At 42.1% G+C, this 23,378-nt stretch overlaps 1 protein-coding gene across 3 annotated transcripts in view; it reads right to left on the reverse strand.

The window, feature by feature from the left end:
• ARHGAP29 (Rho GTPase activating protein 29) overlaps positions 1–22,326 on the reverse strand; it is a 50,640-nt gene extending 28,314 nt beyond the window's left edge. For all 3 annotated transcript variants that reach the window (XM_005146536.4, XM_031046717.2, XM_031046716.2), the window contains exons 1-2: positions 22,225–22,326; positions 19,425–19,770 (exon numbers count right to left, since the gene is read on the reverse strand). In XM_005146536.4, coding sequence (XP_005146593.2) covers positions 19,425–19,686 — 262 coding nt within the window. In that variant the 5' untranslated portion in view covers positions 19,687–19,770; positions 22,225–22,326. The remainder of the gene's footprint in view (positions 1–19,424; positions 19,771–22,224) is intronic.
• Positions 22,327–23,378: the final 1,052 nt, after the last annotated feature.

Raw genomic sequence — 23,378 nt, forward strand, 5'->3', positions numbered from 1 at the left:
CTGTTCTGACTACAAGATATGATATCTAGGCTAGAGGCCCAACCAATACAGCATGACACATGAGTACAGTATATCACTACTGGCACGTGGGTGGGTAGGCTGGGGGGACTACATACAAATCACATGCAATTGTTGCCAAGTGCAAAAGCAAGCCTTCGAAGGACCACTATGCTTTATCTCCCTATACACCAAACATCAGGAGGAATTTTTCAAATCAGACTAGCTTATATATGGTCAAAGGAAAAACCCTGACTCAGGAAGTGGACTAAGGCAGAAACTTTATCTACCATTCACCAGCACTTTGCATGTTTTTTCCTGCTGGAGGGGCGTAGGAAGCTCTGTCTGCAACAGGATACACAGAAGTCTAGGAAAACCCATCTTACACAGCAGTAAATTAAGAAAACTAATTTATTAAAGAGGCACAGCTGTGACTTTCTCTTCATTTACATGTACACATGATGCTTAACTGAGGACTCAAGTAACAAGCTATTTTCAGGTAATAGGCTATTAGATAGTTAAAGGAATTCCAAGTAGTTCATTACTAAGACAGTAGTGTGTAGAATTAAATCCTCAGGAGATGGTCTGAGGTGGTCATGTCTCATTTCTTCATACAAACCCCCAGAGGCAGACAAAATTGCCTGCAACCCTTCACTGAGGCTCATGACTTACACTGGCAGGACTGGGGCAGACAGGCCTTTATTAGGGTGTTTGAAAGCTGTATGCTACAAACCTGCATCAGATGTCTCTGTCTAACAAGAGTATATGCAGTCCTCACATGAAGGGTGTGAATACTATGGTCAACTGACCAGAGACGGTCTGCACAAGCACACCATTTGACCAGAACTGCATTTCTTGCCTAGCCAAGACAAAGGTGCCCCCATCTTCTGATGCACACTCCTGGCTGGAGAGAAAAGAGTTCCTAATCATGTGAGCAGGAATATGCATGCACATAACCACGTCCTTCTGGCAATGTGGTGGGCAGGCTTTTGGACCCCTAACAAGTAAGGGAGGGGAAGCAAGGCAGGAAAGCAGATAAATCAATCTAGAGATTGCTCCCAGCTTGAGAGTCTTCAGGAAGGAGTGCACCACAGGCATGCAACAAACTGCATGAATTATTATGGGGAGTTCAGTCAGACCTACAGCTACAGGCTTGTCACTACAGGACAAAACAGCCTCTTGGGTTTTTACAGGTTAAGGTAAAGACAATAAAAACCATACAGAAGACTAATCAAAGCATATCTGATCCCAAAATGCAGTTTGTTCATATTAAATTTTGATAATATTTTAGCAGACTGACAGAGGTGGAGAAAAAAAGGCAAAGTGGGAGAGGGAAGAGAGCAAGAAGAAAAAACATAACTTGAGGGAAACAAGCCTCTTCAAGTCTGAAACAGAAAAAGTAAGCTTCAAAGGGAAATGCAAATTTAAAGCAACTGCCACGTGGAATTAAATGTTTATCATACCATCCAAGAGAACACTATCACTAAAGTAATGCACTTGAGCATGGGATTAGATATTTGTACTCTCAAAAGTGAAGGTCTGGCTACACCCAGCTGTGATTTCTTTGTATTTCATCACTGCTTTATTTGTTTACAGAATATCTAAAACATTGTTTTCTGTGCCTCTAGAAGACAAAAGGTCTGTGAGAAGTAGTGCTTGGGAGAGGGGTGGGGGCAGAAGCCATCAGGAACCACAGTTGCCCTTTATGTTAGGGATAGGCTGGAGAGTATGAAACTCTGTCTGGGGACAGGTGAGCAGTTAACAGAAAGTTTGTGGGTCAGGGTTAAGGGGAAATCGGTGATGGGAGACATTACTGTGGGGATATGTTACAGACCGCCTGATCAAGAGGAACCTGTGGATGAAGAACTCTACAGACAAATAGGAAAAGACTCACACTCGCAGGCCCTTGTCCTCATGGGGGACTTCAACCACCCTGACATCTGTTGGGGTGACGGTACAGCCCGGCACAAGCAATCCAGGAGGTTTCTCAATTGTGTGGAAGACAACTTCCTTCTGCAAGCAATAGAGAAGCCGACGAGGAGAGGTGCCCTGCTTGACCTCGTGCTCACCAACAGGGAAGGGCTCATTGGAAATGTGACTCTCCAGGGAAGTCTTGGATGCAGTGATCACCAGATGGTTGAATTAGAGGTCCTCAAGACAGTGAGAAGAGCGTGCAGTATGCTCACTGCCCTGGACTTCAAGAGAGCAGACTTTGGGCTCTTCAGGAACCTGCTTAGCAAGGTTCCATGGGATATAGCCGTTGAGTGTAAGGGGGCCCAAGACTCTTGGTTAATATTCAAGGATCACCTGCTACAAGCTCAGAAGTGCTGCATCCCGACCACAGGGAAGTGCAGCGGGAGGGGCAGGAAACCTCCTTGGATGGATAAGGAACTGCTGAGAAAAATTCACAAGAAAAAAGAGGCTTATAAAAGGTGGAAGCAAGGACAGGCGGCCTGGGATGAATACAGGGATGTTGTCAGGGTAGTTAGGGACCAAGTTAGGAAAGCTAAGGCCCAACTGAAGCTAAACGTGGCAAGGGATGTAAAAGATAATAGGAAGGGATTTTATAGGTATGTAGCGGCTAAAAAACAGACTAAGGACAATGTAGGCCCCCTCTGGAAGCTTTCGGGAGAACTGGCTACACAGGACTTGGAGAAGGCTGAGGTTCTGAATGGCTTCTTTGCCTCGGTCTTCACTGGCAAAGGCTCTGACCACACCACCCAAGTCTTGGAGGGTGGATGCAGGGACTGTGAAAACTTAGTTAGACCTTGGGCCCACTGTACGAGAGGATCTGGTTCGAGACCATCTTAAGAACCTGAATGTACACAAGTCCATGGCACCTGATGAAATCCATCCGTGGGTCTTGAAGGAGCTGGCGAATTAAGCTGCAAAGCCACTGGCCATCATATTTGAAAAATCATGGCAGACAGGTGAAGTTCCTGATGACTGGAAAAAGGGAAATACAACCCCCATTTTCAAGAAGGGAAAAATGGATGACCCGGGGAATTACAGACCAGTCAGTCTCACCTCTGTGCCTGGCAAAATCTGGGAGCAGATTCTCCTGGAAGGCATGCTAGGGCACATGAAAAAGAGAAATGTGCTTGGTGACAGCCAGCATGGCTTCACTAGGGGAAAATCCTGCCTGACCAATTTGGTGGCCTTCTGTGACAGAGCTACAAAAGTGATGGACAGGGGTGGAGCAGTTGATGTCATCTACCTGGACTTGTACAAAGCGTTTGACACTGTCCCACATGACATCCTTGTCTCTAAATTGAAGTGTCATCAATTTGATAGGTGGACCACTCAGTGGATAAAGAACTGGCTGGATGGCTGCACGCAAAGAGTTGTGGTCAACGGTTCAATGTCCAGCTGGAGACCAGTAACGAGTGGTGTCCCTCAGGAATCGGTGTTGGGACCGGTCTTGTTTAACATCTTTGTTGCTGACATGGACAATGGAATTGAGTGTGCCCTCAGCGAGTTTGCCGATGACACCAAGCTGTGTGGTTCTGTTGATACGCTAGAGGGAAGGAATGCCATCCAGAGGGACCTTGACACACTTGTGAGGTGGGCTGATGCCAACCTCATGAAGTTTAACCATGACAAGTGCAAGGTTCTACACCTGGGTCGGAGCAATCCCAGGCACAGCTACAGGTTGGGCAAAAAGGAAATTCATGGTAGTCCTGCGGAAAAGGACTTGTGGGTATTAGTCAATGAGAAAATGAACATGAGCCAGCAGTGTGCACTCAACAGCCCAGAAAGCCAACTGTATCCTGGGCTGCATCAAGAGGAGCGTGACCAGCAGGTTGAAGAAGGTGATCCTGCCCCTCTACTCTGCTCTTGGGAGACCTCACTTGGAGTACTGTGTGCAGTTCTGGTGTCCTCAACATAAAAAGGACATGGTACTGTTAGAACAAGTCCAGAGGAGGGCCACAAGGATGATCAGGGGACTGGAGCACTTCCCATATGAAGACAGGCTGAGAAAGTTGGAGCTGTTCAGCCTGGAGAAGAGAAGGCTGCGCGGAGACCTCATAGCAGCCTTCCAGTATCTGAAGGGGGCCTACAGGGATGCTGGGGAGGGACTATTCATTAGGGACTGTAGTGATATGACAAGGGGTAACGGGTTGAAACTGAAACAGCAGAGGTTTAGATTGGCTATAAGGAAGAAATTCTTTACTGTGAGGGTGGTGAGGTACTGGAATGGGTTGCCCAGGGAGGTAGTGAATGCTCCATCCCTGGCAGTGTTCAAGACCAGATTGGATGAAGCCTTGGGTGATATGGTTTAGTGTGAGGTGCCCCTGCCCATGGCAGGGGGGTTGGAACTAGATGATCTTGAGGTCCTTTCCAATCCTAACTATTCTATGATTCTACACTGCCTTTAGCAACTGATACTCACCAGACACACACCTAAACAGAGATTTCCTGCCCAGGACACATTTATAAACTACAGGTAATAACACAATCTAAATATGCCAGATTAACAAAACACAGTTTTAACATTAAAGAATCCAAAAATGGCTTAAGAAACCCAACCAACACTAGAGCAAATACTGTTTACAGTGAAAAGAATGCATGAGGAAATGTGTCTCCAGCAAGTTCCTGTTGAAATTGAATCTGATTTAAGCAGTCATGAAAATTCATATTTACTTTCAGTTTTTCTTCTGTCCCTTGTGTGGCTGTACACATTCATTTATCTACATGAAGTCCACCAGGAAATCCCGCCACCAATGGATGCTTCTTGGATCTCAGATTTAATAACATGAATTATGATACTATAGAAGACTAGGTAGTAACTTGGGACCAAAGGACCATGCTGATCCTGCAGCAGAGAGGACCTGAGCACATGAGTTGAGCTGTTTCCTTAGGTGACTACAGGAATCTCCTATGAGAATCAGTCAGCCCTGTACTCCCCAGAAGGAAAAAAAAAACCAGAACTCTTAAAACTGTAGGAGAATCAGAAAGGCTTGGAGGGAACTTAGTAGCATATCTGTGAACCTTCCTTCACTGGGGTTTAAACTCTCATTTACATAGGCTGAAAACAAGCTTTTCCAAAATGTAAAGGCAACCACATGAAAGCATATGCTGTAGAAGAAGTGGAGAAAAAGGAATAGGGTGAAAATTGTGTATTCAACACTGACAAACCTAATGCAGAAGGAAGACAGAAGAGAGCAGCCAAGCAGCCTGTCAGCATAAGCCAAGCCATCTCAGTAGCACATTAGCATCACACTCCTCAATGGTTTTGGTCACCACATTTCATAACCAGTCATCCATCTTTAATGTAAAACCACCACAAGCTACCTGTTTTCTCATTTTAGGTGTTTCTCAACAGGAAGCCTTTGTTTAGTAAACCAGCAAGCAATAATGGCCTTACAGCTATGGATTGTGTTCACACAGAACTAAATCAAATTTACTCATCAAGCTTGTGAGCGCCAGTCACCCTCCCTGCCAAGTCAGGGCTGGTCATAACGCATGCAGTCAGGAAAGGCACTGCTGTGTCAGTTGGCTGGTATTCTTTTGTCTGACCTGATTTAGTTTGGCCCAAACTGTTCTGAAGCTGTTTATGTCAACAAATGTTTGCCAGGACAAGTTTAAATGCAGACTAACATGAAGGTTTTCTCCATGGCCATCACCTATCCTACACTACTGTTCAGATCCCTACAGAAGATGCATGCACCATTCTGCTTATCACTTCTCCACCTACAGTATTAATGCTAACAGTAGGAGACTCTCCTTCCAGTACCCAGTTTTCACCAGTCATAAGAGAAACAATTATACAACTTGTTTTGCTGTGGTTAAAAGTTTGTCTTAAGTGTAACTAACTGAAGTTGCTCACATTGATAAAAAGGAAAGAGGGCATCAACCTAGATAAGCCAACTGAAAAGTAACACATCTGTGAAAAGTTCTTGAAGCCTTGAGACTTTCAAAGGAAACATTCTAGTTCACACCCTTTAATATGGTCTCGCTTTACCCAAGGCACTTTCTCACAGGTAAAAAAGATGCAATGATTTACATAATGCATTCGATAGCTTTCAGCACTGTTACACACAGCAACAGATACCACCAATGCAGAACAATATGCCATACATACTCTCTACAGCCACAAGCTTAACACATAGACCAGTCTTTTGACTATGTGGTTGTGGGGGATTATACATGAACTTACCCATTGTGAAAGTCTTGCTATAAAGTAGGTAACCTGTATTTTTGCATAAATAGTTTCTCCATCTACCCTCATGGACACTATTAAATACCTTGTCTTTGATAAGTATCTACCATGAACTAACTCACACTATGGATGTTCCCACTACTTTAAGAGGATGAATGAATGCAACTGATGAGAACATTTAAATGCCAGTTGTATACAAGGCCACCAGGACACGTGCAGTGGCAGAAACAAATCATCACCCTTGCTAGGTCTAGGCCCCATGTTGAGAACTGCCTTTGCAAACTGCTGCTGATCAGCTGAGGAGTGTGCACTGCAGCTTCCCTTCTACTGAAACACAGGAGCCTCAGTTCTGGTTAGAAGTACCACTTCCATCTACTGCATAAATCCCAATCTCCTCCAGGAGAAAGGGAGAAGCCAGACAGTCTTGCAGGGTGGTAGCAAGAACAAGCACACAAACTGGGAAGCAATTTCCTCAATATCTGAATACCTGGATCTGGAGCTTATTAAAGCCTCACCTTAGAGTGAGAACTGTCAGCTCCTCGTGGCTTTTGATATTGGAAGGATTCAGAAATAAGTCTGAGTAACTAACATTTCACTCTGCAAGACCAGTATCTTGGCTAAAAGACTGTCAACTCTTATTTAACAATAACCTCATTGTTGGCATTAAGGTAAATTACATGTTGTTTCATTATGTTACACAGAATGATTACATGGCATCAGCAATTATCCCACCTAGGGTGGGGGGGGTGCAAGTCAGCATTGGATGGAGCTGATCCAAAGTAAAATAACTTTAACCTAAAACTACATTACTATCATCCTCATCAATGTACATATTACATACTAGGAACCTGTCAGCACCCAGGTCTGAACCTGACCCAGACTATGAGACTTCCCAGTGAGCATCACAGAGTAGGCAAAACAATCATACAACAACAAACTGTGGAAATCACCTCATTCCTACATCTGCAGTTTGAGAAACAGCTCCAGATTAACCCATCATTTTCTTTTTGCTCTCCTCTCCCTGTCAGCCCCATTCTAAGATGACAAACAGCCTGCTGTATTTGTCTGATTTGATAGAGGTCACTATCACACTCAAAACATAGAAAGAACTGATCAAACACAGAGAAAGCACATTTCACACTTTGCTTTGACCAAAGGCTTGGTGGATATTTTAGATGTTAGCAGCCACAGTTCAGGAGTGACGAGAAAACAGCAGTCTTAGGCTATCCTATTTCTTCCTTTATTTATCTGTATAAACATAAGGAATGAAACATTTCAATTCACTGAAAACCAAAACCTTAAGAATTTCTGGAAGAATTTATCTTTGTAAAATCTCTAAGAAGGCTGGAAGCTGCCAAAAGGCACTGGTGAAACCATTGTATTTCCAAGCTGTGTTATGATGCAGAATCAGAAGCTACCTACTCATCTCTATGTCAGGAAACAACTTACTTGAAGCTTTCAAAACAGCAGGATAACCAGTCCTACCTTTTTTGTTATCAGTATCATGGCCACCCTTGTTTTCATGGCATCATTAAAAGACGCTAGACCAAATTCATACATATTTCAGCAACATGTGCTCCAGAATCCACTACAAGCAATGATTTAATCATATGCAGCAAAACTGAGAATTTATGGAAAAAGTAAACAGTTAAACAATTATTTCTATGAAGAAATTCTAAGGACATGGGAAGTTTTAGTATGAACGAGGAAAAGAAAAGCATAAAAACAGTAAGCCAAGCCCCTAACATTTGACATAAAAGCATTAATGTTTGGGAGGGGCTTGTTTGAGAAAAGTAATATAGAGATCCAGTTCAGTGAGAATGCATGGGAAGTTCCTGCAAACAGCTTACTGAATACAGTATATTGAGAGTAGCAATGTCTGATTTATTACATGCATGTAGTGTTTTTATAATACCACAAAAGAATTCATATTTGGCAAGTTAATTGCCCATTTACTGCCACTAAATTTGATCCCACAATTAGGTGGTATAAATTCAGGTTACAGTTAAAAAGCAGGTGGTATTTACAGGTTTGTGGTATTTTCAGGGCAGAAATCTCTCTTGGCTTTTGAAACAAACAGGGTCAAAGTGCAGGCTTGCAATTCCTGCAGATAAGGTGCTGTAGAATAAAACCCAAAACTCTCCCCCGTTAGTCCAGTCTTCCAGGGAAGATTCCCAGCATGATGAGCTTCTGTTGGGTACCACAAACGACCTGAACAGCCCTTTCAGATTTCTCTCATTTACTGTCAGGGATTGGCCAAAATACACCAGTGTATCCATTCAGATTCAAGCATTAACGGGGCAGACTGGCCTCTGATGTGACCTGAAGCTGTGCTGGGTTTTGTTTGTTTGTTTTAAAACTGGGCTAACATTCCTATCTCATTCAATTCCGGTCCAATTCTGTAGTACTGAGAAGTAAAAGCTTGTGTTAGAAGTCTCTCTTGCCTGTGTAAACAGGGCAAACCAAAAGCAGATTCACTGTCAGAAATTAAAGTCATAACAATCAAGATCTCTCTCAAAAAAATCTTTTCAAGAAGTCAAACAGACGGTGTCATGCAAAATACATCAGAATAATCCAAGTCTTTTCATTCTACTGGCACTGAAAGCAGTTAAGTATTTCCACGATGCTGGTTTGCCAACTGACATCAGCAGAACAGTTGTTACTCTGCACTAACTTCACATTTAAATTCATAGATGATCCCCATTTGTGGATGTGGGGAAGCCTTTCGGAAAAACCCCACCACAATGCAGCTTTTCATTCATCTATTTCAATATGCTGGACATTACATTCCTTCAACCTTTGTATTCTACTAGCCTTGAGATTCCAGTCAACTAACCTAGATGTGCTCAGCCATGCAGTTTAATCTTTAGAATACATGAATCTTTTATTAAGCCCAAATTTAAAGTCCAGAAAAAAACTAATGAACAATGCTGGACTTGCCTTATTTACCTGTTTCTGACATATGAGTGAACACAAGATGTGGCCATTTTAACTACTGTTCATATCATTTCCCTGAGTTTGCCTGGAGTTTAAGAATAAAACTAGGCGATGACAGTGCTTCAGCACCCTCAGAACACATTTTAAGTTAGAATACTAAGTGGATGCAAGACTGATGAATACATTCACAATAAACCTGATCAGTCACCTTTCAACAGAAAACCATATCCACCAGGATTAGCAACTGTCCTTTACAAGTATGCTACTTATTCAAGGGCATTTGAAGTCCCTGGACTGAACAGTTGCCAGTGGAAGATGCTGTTAAAATAAAAGGAGAAAAAGTCTATGCTTTAAGCAACTCTGCTCCTTGCATATCGGTTCAAGTCCTGAAAACATATGAAGTAATAGTGAGCTTTCACAACAGGAGTTTCTGAAGAAAGAACAAGTTGAAAAAGGCAAGAGTGAACCCCAGCAAGCTGATCTTACCCTATCAAACAGGCACACAGAAGAGGTGGGAGGAAAGTTTTGTTTTAGTAATTCAAAACAAAAAATCAATTTAACCTTTGCTAACCCACATCAAGAGACTGTATTAAAAAAAACAAACTTTAACCTTTAACTCATTTTACTTTCAGCCTGAAGTACTATTTGTTCTACATGGCTGCTCCTTCCACTTTTAGCCTAAGTCACTGACTCAGTGAAGAAGCTATTTTATTGCTGCCAGCCCACCTAGCTTTCTAAGGACCACACAAAGCCAGGATTATGAGATTATATGGTGTTAAACAAGAGGTGCATTACTTTGTGTGCTTCTTTTAAAGGATCCTTTAAGCACAATTATGGCCTGCTAAAGGATGTGACAGTATTCAATTTCTGTTTTGTTGATTAAAAGCTATGCAAAATCAGCTTAGATTTTAAGTGGGATTTGAATCGCTAAAGCAGCTGCCAGTACCATAGGTTGTCTAGAAAACTGATGAACATAAAGGATTAATTATTTGAAGTTCCAGCATTGAAGTCCTGCTGAAACAACCACCCAAGAGAGTAAAGCCTGACTACATAACTTACACAAGTGACACAGAGGGATGAGCTGTTTGAATGCTCAAGAAATCCTTTCCTACTTCCCAAATTCAGGCACAGTCAACCCCCTCTGCAACCTAGTTTTCTGATATCAGATAGTTCACATCTATGCATCTTTGACAATTTCATATGAAAACACTATAATGCTGTCAAATATAGCAGTAACTCATGTCCCACTTGTACTCTGCATGATCCAAAAGACAGCAGTAACCCACTGCACACTTCACTACATGTCTTTAATTGGGTAGTATTTCTTCACAAATAACTCACAATAGAGAGGTGAAAAAGACAACTCCAGAATCCGTTCGCTTTATGGTTCTGGAGTTAAGACCCCTGTTTCTTCCACTACCACTTAAGTTCTCACTCCACATAGTCAATGCAAAGCTAAAATCCCAAAACCAACTATCAAATCATGTGCAGGCCAGTAAAAGCTACAGAATGTGACACTTATAACAGAAACAGGTAGAACTTGGGCAACTCTTATATTTGAATATCAGTCACATGTACTTCGTTTTTCACCCATGCCCCTTCAGATTTAAGCAACAATGGGACTTCCCCAGATACCTGAAGCACTTTTGTCATGACACAGAACACACCCCTGAAGAGGTAAGTTTGATAAACCAACTTCCATCCTAATTTGACAAAATCTCCAAAATAGAGATAACCAAAACTGGCAAGTAACAGTTCTTGTATACTGCTAAAAAATAGCCCAAGAAAGTACCTTCAAATGGTAACCCAGGAAAAAAAGGCAAAAGGAGAAAAACTTTGTTCAGGTAAATCTACCAAAACCTGAATTCCTGAAGTCCTGTGATTTGCAATTACACGGTCATTAAGATGAAAGCTTAACCCAAACACAACTATTTTTTACAGCCTTACATGAGTCACCTCAATCTCCTATCCTCCAGTCCATTAAAGAGACATTAGATCCAACATAATCAAACCACTGCAACACTTGCTTGGAATTAAGAGACAAGTCACCTTCAGTTCTGCGACCTTGCAACATAAATGGGAAGGACAAACACTTCCAATGAAACTATTGGAAAAGGAATGATTCAGTCTATGAAAACTTCATATTGTCACGATCATTGAGATAACAGTTGAACTTTATGTTGTTCAACATACAAAATTTACTTGTATTGATGTTTTAAGTTTTAACTTTGATATATTGATGCATCAGAGAAATGAGAAAACTAAATGTTTTTGTGGATACACTACAATGCATTTTGCCCTTAATTTCCATTAAGAAACTAATTTAGGGCAAGGGGGTTTTGTTCTGTTTTTAAACCAAAGCAGCTCCTACATGTACAGAGGAACTGGGTAAGGGTTAGGAAATGCTTGTTCTCTCTTATAGCCAGTATAGAGGTTTCCTAAAGGCAGATATGCTGATTATTTAAGTCAACACAACTATCCAGACAGCACATACAGGTTAACTTCACATTTTTAACACTCAGGCCTTCAAGAAACACACACACCCCTCCTGACTACAGATCTTGGACACTATAGCAACAAATGAACATTTGTTCTGAAGGAATGCGGAGTATGCAACTGGGGGAAGGGTAGTACTATCAGCCACAAACTTATCTTCTGGTCCACTAGGTTATTATTTAACTTCAGTCTTCCCTGAAACTGAAGAAACAACATTTGCTATCCAACATTAGTGACCTGCATTTAACAGGCGGCTTACACTTTGACTATGAAGAGCACAGGTTTGCTTGAACTGAACTTCAAGAGGAGTTGGGTTTTTTTCCCCCCTCTGCTTGTTCAGAGTACTGGAAACAGCAAAATTATTTCATGATTGCAGAGTAATTGATAGTGCTCTAATACTGCAAAACTGCAAAACAAATACACATAAATCATGCCAAGCTCCTCTGATTCTGGTCACATCTGAAAGTCCAAGACTCCCCAACAAAAGCCTGCAAGACAGCAGTTTTATATAAAACAAGAAGCCTGGGCAAAGGTTTGTGGAATGATCTAGAGAGAAATGGAAAGAAAGGTGGAAAGTTCTCTCTCCCAGCTTAAGTGTAACACTCCTTGGGAAAACCATGGCCCCTAGCTACAGCTGCCTCTCATGAACCTGGACTGTGAACTACTTTTTGTTGGATTCTTGCGGGCTTGCCTTCATTTAGGCTCCACTAGTTCTTTTACAGACTGGATTCTCTGGAGTACATCAAGCTTCTGCTTTCTTTGCAGAACTTCTCAGGTTTGAGAAATCTAGCACTGGACAGGAAGAGGACTCACAGCCAGGGATCTCGGTGCTTACTGATCTTGAGAGGATCCAAGAAGGAAAGACAGTGTGGAAGTCAGGAAAACATGAGAAAATGACCAGGTCTCTGGCTTGCTGTAGTCCTAGAACTGAACTAAGAGAAACAGTTTACATGCCTGTATTTTAATTTCTTCCTCTGGGCCTTGCCACAGAAAGCACCAGAACCTGTTTTAAAAGCGCTACTAGTGACTTGGGGTTCTTAGCAATCATTTCACTTTGTTAAAGTCAAGGAAGCATTTACTTTCTTCTTATCCTTACATCCTTTATAGCTCTTACCTTGAAAGACTGTTTCACATTTGCCTGAAAACAGTTTCAATTTCAGATTGACAGAACTAACATTTGGAAGCGACTACTATTTGGAGGTATGTGAATGAGTGGACTAAAGAATTTCCAGGTCAGAAAGACTGGAAACACATATGTCTTTGCATACAAAAAGCAAGTTTTAGGAAGGCAAGTTTAAAAGATGACTATCAAATTCAAATATGCCAAAAGCTCAGAGCTCAGAGGTAAATAAGATAAGCTGAATAAGCTGCCAGTTACTTTGGCACCTACAAAGGGCATTTTTGCTTGCTATTCTCTCCACCTTTCCTATACCACTGTCAAATTCACATTCAGTAGAGTAGACAACAGAGCTGCTACAGGTTTTTAGCAGTGTATGCTGCAGTGTCAGGGTGCAGTGCTATGCCAACTCTGCCTAGACCCTCACGGTCTTGCTCCATTTTAACCTCAGGCCACTCATTCCTTTGCCAGCCACCTTCTCCCTTTACTGCTGCTACTCTGCGCAACTTTACAGTCAGCTCATGGAACTGACCTGGCTGAAAACTCATTTGTTTCTTTCCAGGACTACTGTTCAGGCAGATCTACCCCAGAACTGGCTTGCTACGCAGCCACCAAAAAACTACTGCCAGTGCCAGGAAGAAGTGGAGGGATCACAGCAGCTCACACTGAAGTTTCTTCTCTAAGCTGCTCTGGAAATACCCTACTGGCATATTTAAAATACAGCCCTAAACTTAACAAGCTTTCTAATAAGAAAACAACAATTTTGCTGCCTTACCCCTGCCCAAATCTAGTTAAGTCCTGGCTTCCCTGCTGCTGTGGCTCACAAGGTGACTTCTGCCACCTCTGCTACAGGAATACCACCATCCAAAGCAGCAGATACAAGCTGTCAGAATTCTCCTCTTCACATCTTATTTGGCTCAGCAAGAGGATGAACAAGATAATTACAGCCTAACACATTTAAAACATGCACTTAGTTCTTTGTAGACCAAGTCTGAATAGAGGTAATATAAAATACTACCTTTTATATACAAAGTATTAAAAAGGTAGCATTTCAATACTAAATTACAGAATTATTCTTCAGCTATTACAACTACGGAACACTTCAGTAGATCATGGAAGTGATTAACATCAAAATCCCAGTTCAGACTATTTGTCAACATGCTCAGATGTTGTGATTTCTGTAACAAGTATTATTTTCTGCCATACAGCTCATTTTCCCCTTTTTTCATGCCACAAGGAATAAAAGAAACAATGTGCTAAGATTTACATTAATTCCTCTGCCTTTTCCTGAGGATACTCAACAGTCATTTCATCAACTCACAAGCAAGATTACTGACACATTTGGTATGTTCTATACTCTCACAGTCCCTGAAAATCAGCTGCCCCTATGGTATTTTACTTCTTCCTTTACCTTTTTTAACCTTCTTTTTTACCTCCTCCTATAAAGGTTTTTGATTTAAGACACAAAACACTAACAAACAGAAACCCAGCACAAAATCAGTCCAACTTCCCTCAAAACAAACACCCACCACCCCAACCCAAATGTTCCTTCCAGACTTGCAAAGAAAGGCAAATCCTTTCTCAGATCCTTCGTTAGAGCAGTTTGCCCACCTACCAAGCATTCATACTAAGAGGCATCATTAGACAGGTAAATACATCCAAGTTTAAGGTGTATCAAAGACAGCACCTTTCATGGAGAAACATCAAAACTGTAATAAAGAACAAACAGCAAAATTACACCCAGTATTACACATTATCATAATTTCAATCTGTAATCTTCACTGCAATAGCTAATGAACTTCAGATTTCCCTAGCAAAACAGGACCAACTGACTTATAAGAAGACTGCCTCAGAAAAAGGACATTACTGGTTTACATTATGACAAAATAAAGAAATAAGAATCAAATGCTAAATATACTACAATACCTTAACTGTACTAAAATATGGACAGAAAATAAGGCACCTGTTATCAAAGCCTGGAAGGGCTGAAGAGAAATCATCTCTCTTTGCCCCTCAGGCATTACATTGAGACAGCTTCTGGCTTTTAGAGTAGCATGTAATTTATTCCAATCTCCGTGGTGCTAACATAAGGGTTTGAGGTCACTAGAGATAGCAAGTTCCTTATTTTGAGGAAACTATTTCACTTGACACACCTTTGAAATCTCCCACTGGGCTGAATATCTTACCCTTCACAAATAAGGGCCTGAGAGGTTTCAAGTTAGGTTGCATTCCTGATCCTTTTACAAGTCTTGGTGCTATTCTAAGGAGGATGCAGACACTCCTGACCAGGCCATCCAGCTTCACCTGCATTTTTTTATCCCTGCTTCAGTTTTTAAAGAAATAATAATCAGAAAATCTTAAACTCAAAGAAACCAGACAGCAAAATCTGATCCTCAAGGAAAAACCCATGATGAAAGGTATGAACTTTATCTTGCTATTCTACCTTCTAAAATATCTGGGTAGAAGATAGAATGAGCTTGAGGAAAGGTGTTTGCTCATGAAAAGGATGCAGTTACCCACATGAAGCACACAATATCACACTTTGAAGATGACTTCAAAGTGAGTGATAAAGCAAAGGAATAATTCTAAAATACATTGTTATATATTAAAGTACAAAGTAAAATACTCCTGCACTTTTAACCCACATGCAAACTTTACTCTTACAGCTATTCATGATGAAACGCAGCATTTCCCACAGTCCCAAAGGCAGAACTTACAGTATGAAGCATACATTACATTCCTTAAAAAAATAAAGAGCAGATGTCACAAAACTAGTAGCTAACTAGCTTCAGACTAGGGAAACAGGAATGTTTCCCCCTTCTCTGATGTGATACAAGTAAAAGCTACTATTTACTGTTTAGAAGTGAAACACTTAGTAAAATATATTCTAATTAGGAACTCAGACTGTGTCCTAAATTTTCTTTTGTGTGGTGCTTTTAAGCCTGACTAAATGAATCTCATTTGAGCAAAGACCACACAGTGGCATTATCTGCTTAAAACAACAATGGAATTTATTACACACAGTAATAGCACAGACTGTAGTGTCACCAAGCTCATACATAAAATACTTACTCTTAAATACATTCTCAATTGTGCATAACTATGCAATAAGCAATACTACTTTTGAACTGATAAACTCTTTAATAGAATTTTTTGTCATGCATGTTTTGTCCTAAAAAGCAGCTTACATCCTTTCTGTACAACTTTGATGAGGCATAGAAACTCTTACCTTTTCAAAGGATTGGGCAGTATACCACTATTAATGCACATCCCCTATTCTCCAAAGGAACATACTATCCATGTTGAACTTGCCCAGCCAAAAAATTAAACAGCACTTACTTGCAGATGCATTAAACCATGCTTTGGGACAAGAGTTAAACCCTTCAGATGACAGCATTTACTTTAAGTATAACCTCACACACTTCAAATGATAATGTATTCTCAGTACTATGGTCAGGTTGTTAAGTTCTGAGCAGGCCTCAATTGGAAGCACACAATTCAGTTCCTAAAACATTCTCTACCATAGAAAGTTGCTTCTCTCCTTGAGCACCACTACCTCTGAAGATCACAGCCAGCTCCAGTCTTTAGACAGTACTTCCCTGTAAGTCCTACCTTTCAAAGAGGGGTGCAAGCTGAAGGCAACACTTGGTTCTCATACTGAACCAATAGCTACTTTTAGAGCTCAAAACACAAAGAGAAAACCCATCAGCTTTCAAGCCGTTCTGTCTTAACAATTTGTACTTAGGATCTACATTAAAACTGAAAGAAGTAAACCTGAGGTACATCAAGAATACAGAACACCATCACTAAAACTGAAAACTCAAGTGAAGTCTTAAGAGCAGCACAGATTGCAGGTAATTTTCTAAGTCTTCCAGGAATTGAACAAACAGTTTCAAGTTCAGCTTTCCAGGCAGGGATTCCTGAGGAGCTGCTTTAATTTTCTTATCAGAAAGGAAAGATGATTGACTTAGAGTCTCCACAATATATTTCAGTTCTCTGTGACTTCACGAAGTATGAATGCTACAAATGAAGATAGCTTGCCAGTTCAAACACAAAGATATGATGACAATATAACTACCCTTACCAATATCAGCCATATGACACTATCTTGCTCATCTGGAAATGTAACTGAAGACTGGACCAAGAGGCTGGTGCACTATCTGTGCAGTTCAAACACAAGTTAATCTTGTCATCAAGTAGAATTAAATAAAAACTTTGTGAAACAGCACTGCATTCTGACCCATGTTCAAAAAATGCCCAGACTTCCTCTTATACAAAGACATTTAAGACATCAGTGAAGTATGTTGATCCTATGCCTCAAGTTGAATTGCTCATAACTGATTGTTACGTCCAGTGAGTAAATGCCTGGATTCAAAGAGGAATTCAAAAGAAACAGGCAGCAAGAACTGAAGTGTGTGGAACACATGGTATTTCAGTCAACACAAGAGGCAACTGCAGCTCCCTCATGTCCGAACAGCTGACAAACTTTTCAATGATAGCTACATTCAGAGGGTCTTTTGTGAGCTTGGGATGGAGGTTTTTATGGTGGTGGGTTTTTTTTGGGTGGTGGTGATGATTTTTTTATGTAAAGTATCATTAAGAAACATGTTTCCTACTTGGTGCCAGCAAAGACACCAGACTGCAGTTTATACAACAAACATTGTGTGTGAGTCTGAAAAATGATCAAAGTTACAATGCTGGGTTTACTTTTGTTGAGAAGTAATATTCCAAATTTATTCAGCATTATGACCATGAGACTACTGTGAGAAATAAAACTTTATTAGCATAAGTAATGCAAAGAGAAATAGCCTTGAAATAGACTGAAACCTTTAGTTATATAGCACTCTCTCCTTAGAAGAGATCTCAGCTTACTCTTCACATTATATATTGACTTGCACTGGTACTGTACCAAGTATAGTACAAGTCTATAATCAAAGACATTAATGATCTAGTTTAGACATGAGCACAAGTTATAAATACAAAGTATCTTAGATTTCTCATCCAAGATCGTATCACTACATCAGGAAAATGCTAAGTGAACCATAGCTGAAAAACAGCTAGGCTCTTCCAAGACAGCTCAGATAACACCAGCAGGGAACACAACCAAGCAGTACAGATGAAATTCCAGGCATGCACCCACTGGAATCAGCCCGCCTATGGCTGCAGACCTCAGCCCAAGAGGGAGGTTACTGTGCATGGAAAGATTAGACAGATCTGCCAAAGCAGCAATACTACAACTAAGAGCAGATGCAGAAGCTATCTGAGGGAATAGTGGCCAGAGGCTGCAAGGCCTGCAGCAAGCTCTAGGAATGCTTACCAGGCAAATACAAAAGCTCACTGGTGCAACCCTGCTGCATGACTTTTATTTGCCAGTTCTGAACTGCTTAAAGATGCAGCACATACATAAGCACTTCAGTAGCTGGTAGCAGTACTTTTACTTATTTCATAAACTTCAAAGTTTCACTCTTCAACACAATCTACATTGATTAATGCTGTCCAAGCACAACTCATCTCCTATCCCTGAAGTTGATTTCCCACCTTGGAGTCATTCACGTCACTAATTTCAGGATGGTGTTAAGCTGCAAACATTAGGAGCCAGAATTTTATGTGCAACAAGCCTGTTCAATCACCTTAGAAAGTTTCTGTTAATTTTTGGACATGTGATTTATCTTTGGAAAACAAAGGGAGAAATGTAACCCAAACTACACAGCTTCCACAAAGTTGTCTCCAGCCAGCAGAAAGTAAGCCCAGTATTACAGAACTCACTCTATCATGTTTGGTTCTTTTGAGTCCAACATCTTAAACTGAAAACTGAATTCCCAACTGCTGCATGGCAACTGGAACATTTGGGTAGGCCTTTCTCGCCGGGTGCCCTTGTCAGTGTCAGTAAGCACCAAGCACCTCACACATACCTCTGCTCACCATGTATACTCAGCAAAACCACTGCAGGCATGAAGTCATCACTAGTCTCAAATGATTGCCCTACTAAGGTTTGTTGACACCTTTTGGCAGAGCTAGCTCAGCTGTGTGCAGACTCACTTGAAACAGAGGGGACTGCAAATGCTCAGCACTCGGGTCACCTTACAGCAAACAGCTCTGGATGGCATTTCAGGTATTACCATGATCACTTTTCTGTACAAACTCAATAAAAGCTTTCCTGCTGGTGACCAAAATGATTTCTCTAAAGGAATAGGAACACACAGTAAAGCACACTCCTGAGCAAGAAACTCTTGCAGTTTCCACCTGCTGGCAGAAGATGGTAAATACTTATCTTGAAGGAGAAAGTGCAGTTAACGTCCTACCTTAAAACATAAACTACTAGCAAAAAAGACTTCTAAAACCAAAACCTAGCTTAGAAGAATCACCAAAACATAAATAGAACTCTTTTGAATTACAAAAACCCCATTCAGGTGGTTAAAATCTAAACAGCTGATGGTCTTGCTAATTTTTAGCATTAGCCTACATGACCTGCTAAAGCATATTTTCCCTTGTTATGATTATGAAACATATTGCAGTGTTCTGGTGAGGAAATACAGAACCCAAACCAACAACCACCATTTCCCGTAGTCATCATGCTGAGGGAGGGGAGGAAGGGAGGATAAAGGGGGAAGGTAAAGGGCCAGAGGGAATAACCACTGTAAAGACCAGTTAAAACATGGAGTTGTGAGAATTTCAGAGACTACAAGAACTAAGAATAAAGATCTTCTGACATACCTTCCGAACAAATGGCTTCCTTCAAATACAGCAGCACATCTGCAAACTTCCTGACGTCATTCACCAGTTGTGTGATATATTCTGGATCCACAACAGGATTATCATAGCAGTCAGAGTTGGAGCTGATGCTGCTCAGAGAGCTGCTCTTGGTGCTGCGCCCCATTCCCCAGTTTCCTGAATTGGAGATGGTGAAGAAGTTGGAGGTAGACAGTCGGGCTAATCCCAAACCACGTTTGTTGCTTCCACCGTTCTGCCGCAACATCCCAGCAGCCAATGTGCTTATAGAGTTCCTGCAGGTAACGCTCAGCAGTGCTTCAGGTCCATTGGACAAGCCAAAGATGAAACCCTTAAAAATTAAGGGGAGGAAGGAAGTAGAGAAGAAAGAAAAATGATGATTAGTATAAAGATATATGAGGAGTAATACTTTTGTGCTGACAAGATCTAAAACTTCTTTCAGTATGACACTGCTTTACATTACAATGCTTAAATGAAGTATTATAAGTGTTCCTGACTGAGATGATTTTTAATTTCTACAACATGTAGAGTGTTGCATAGAAAACAAAGGTATACAGAAATTATTGCAAAAGGTAATTCACAAGCAATGTTTCTGCTCTGAATATTTATCCTGGAAACCTTCAGAATCAAGTTCTTTACATTTAGCAAGACCTGTTGTTTACTATGACATGTTACTACAACTGAATACAACTGCAAAAACATTTGCTCTGATACAGACCATGAGCAACTTCCCAGCCCGCATCAACCACCAAGCTGTGTTCAGCATCCTGTCTCAAGATAATAGGCAGCCTTGATCTGATAGGATGAATTCTCTTTGTGTAGATTGTGCCGAGCCAGAAACCATGGGTTACCACAACTCATCTCAGAAAAGAAAACATCCTGAAAGCAGTTACGTGTCGTTTCAGCCTGCGACCTTTTAATATTAAAGGCAATCAAAGGAAAAACATGGAAAAGTGAAGAAACTTACAAATACTGTAGTATCAAAGCGTATCTACAAATATCAGTGCAGTTATCTCAAAGGGTGTTGCTCTGCTTTAGTACCCCTCAGAAGTTCCACCATCAAAGTGCACAGATTTGGGGACGGTTCTGCCGGTATAACTCACCAGCTACATGCATTCCTCCTGCTCAGAAAACCCAGAGAGCTGCTGCAAATTGCCCCATGTCAGGTTAACCAATACATTTCAAAGCAGCAAACTCCAGGTGGCAGAGTCAGGTATGGTGCCAGAAGCTCCCACAATGCCTACTTTCATTCCCTCAACACCAGGAGAAATCCTTAGTGTTTACACTATATGGTAAACACTACATGGGAAAAAACAACCAAAACCAAATTGGAACATGACAGCTACAAATTTAACACCAGTTGCTGGCCTACCTGCAGCAAGAGCTCAAATTCAACTCTTTTTAGCCCAAAATAAGAGTTATTCCAATCTAAAAGTGCAGGTTGAGATGAGTTGTCCTGCTTACGTTTGGATTTGGTTAGAGCACCTGAAGAAGTAGCTCCTTTAATGTTTAGCGCATTGCATTTCAACAGGCGTCATCCCAAGGCACTTCAATTATTTTTCTATTATTTCTGCTTTATTTCCCTTTGCAACTTAAAAATATCAGAGGAAACATGGCCAAAGCAGTTGTTTTTGTAATTAATCTATCAGGGAGGGTGTGCTGGGGGAGGGAGGAGAAAACTTCAGCATTTAACACAAATTAACTGCTCTAATTCCTATTTAGCCTTTAAAGTCAGTACCTATACGAGTACTACACAAATAACATAGATAATTAAACAATTCCAAACACCTCAAGTATATTGAGGTGAGGTTTACATTAAACACAACGTTGAAGCAAGTTTCTTCTGTTCCCACATGTAATTCTCATGGCTACAAAGCTATTTTGCAATTCCACCTTGCAATTACAGCAGAAGAAACCACAAAACCTCCCCTCCTTTTAACAAGTGTGATATGTATTTATATCGAGACAGAGATTTTCATAGTATTTAAAAGACATGCTCCTTTTAAGTCTGGCCAGCTTCAGAGTCAACTTGAAAGCAGCAGGATGTGTTAGACCTGTTCCCGAATCCAGTTCACACTTTCAGAGCAGCGCTGTTTTACAGACAGACTGCCTTATTTTCACTCATTTAGACGAGCAACAAGCAGTACAATAATTCCACCGCTTTGAAAACTGTAACACTGATGACAAAGAGTTTCTGAATGGGAAAAACTTAAACTTTCGCTGTAAAGCAGCGGCAGAACCAAACCCAAACAGTTTAGTACAACAGCCACCTTTTCCCTCATAAACACTTAGCCCTGCTTCTCCCGCACTACAAGGCGGATGGGGAGAAGTTTCCCCTCACAAAACACATGCCTTTCGTTACTGAGAAGTGTTTCGTGTTTCTCCAGGAGGCTCTGCCTTTGGAAAAGCAGAGCGGCCGCACGCTTCTCGATAAACGCCTCCAGATCGCTCCGGTTAGGAGCGAGCCGTCAGAAAAAAGGAAAAGGAAAGCACACATCGCCAGACAGCTCAGCAATTCCCTCTCCCAGCACAATCCCTGCGGCGGGGAAGGGGAAGCGAAGAGAAAACCAAAGGGAGGACGCCCCACGTCGCCGGGCCGAGGGCAGGGCCGCTCCCGGGAGGGGGTCGCACCCTGCCAGCGCCCTGTCCCGCCGCCACACCGCGCGGCCTCCACGTACGCTGAGGTGAGTAGCGGGGCAGAGCTGAGGTAAACCCCCCCCCCTTTCTTCCTTCTCCTCTCCCTCCCTCTTCGCCGCGTCCCACATCCCCCGCCGCCGGCCCTTACCGAAGAGCGGCAGCCGAGCACAGGCAGCAGCGGGGCCGCCGCGGCCCCCTCGCTCTGCCGCTGCACTACCCATGGAGCGCACTCACTACTCTCAGCGCAGCCCGCCCCACCACCCCCGGGGTCTCCGCCGCTCCCGGCGCCGCCTCTCCTCACGCCCGCCGCGGGGCGGGGCTCCGCACAGCGCACACGCCCCCCAAAGCCCTCCGCCTTCCAGCCGCGGGCGCGCAGCGATGGCCGCGGGGCGGAGATGGGTCTGATAAGGCGAACAATGGCCGGTGGGATACGGGAAGGGAGGATTCCCCCTCCCGCATCATGCGTTCCGGCACCGCTCGGTGCAACCCGTGCCCCCTCCGGAAAGGGAGTTGTAGCTGCCGGGTACTCGGCGTGTGTGTGGCAAGCGCAGGAGCGGCACACAAACAGGCTTCAGAAGCCCAAATCCAGGCGGTGTTTAGCAAACAGGGTTTGCTTTTAAGTGATTTTTCCAACGAGAAGTAAACAGGCTGTGGCAAAGGGGAGAATAATGTTTCTCATGCTTGACACCCACCCCTCCCCCCCTCCGCTTTCTACTGCTGAATCTGGTATGTCACTCGCTGTGCAGCCGCCACCATTGTTATGAGTGTGTACACACACACATATACTTCCCTTCCTACTAAGCTTTTATTTCTGGATGAGCGCTGTTGCTACTTAGGGAAAAGCAAAGCAGCAGCGAAATCCAAGCGTAACAACGTCAGACTATACCCGAAGGGTGGGAGTGGATTCAGTCACACCGACAGCCCACATTTTGGCATAATTTAGCTTCTGAGTTAACCTGCATGTGCACTTATATATGCCTTTTGGTGTGGTCAAGAAGAAGAAGAAAGTTGGAAAAGCAGGAATTTGCAGCATCATACAGAAACTCAAATATTTCCCAGCAGCATCAGGAGCTTTAGACCTCCATACAGACCTTTGTTACATCAGCTGATAGCAGCAGTAGGATTGCCACCTTCTAGAGCCAAGGATTACAAACCTATGCTTTATTCCTCACTTACTAAAAGGCCATTTAAATTCAGTAGTCTTCAGTCCAATGTCCAGGCTCTGGACATTGATACTCATTTGATACTTAATGTATCAAAGCATCTAATTCTTAGCCCAGCCCCTTAAACCCAGCAGTTTTA

Source organism: Melopsittacus undulatus, chromosome 6 (assembly GCF_012275295.1).
Source record: "Melopsittacus undulatus isolate bMelUnd1 chromosome 6, bMelUnd1.mat.Z, whole genome shotgun sequence".
Taxonomy (NCBI): domain Eukaryota; kingdom Metazoa; phylum Chordata; class Aves; order Psittaciformes; family Psittaculidae; genus Melopsittacus; species Melopsittacus undulatus.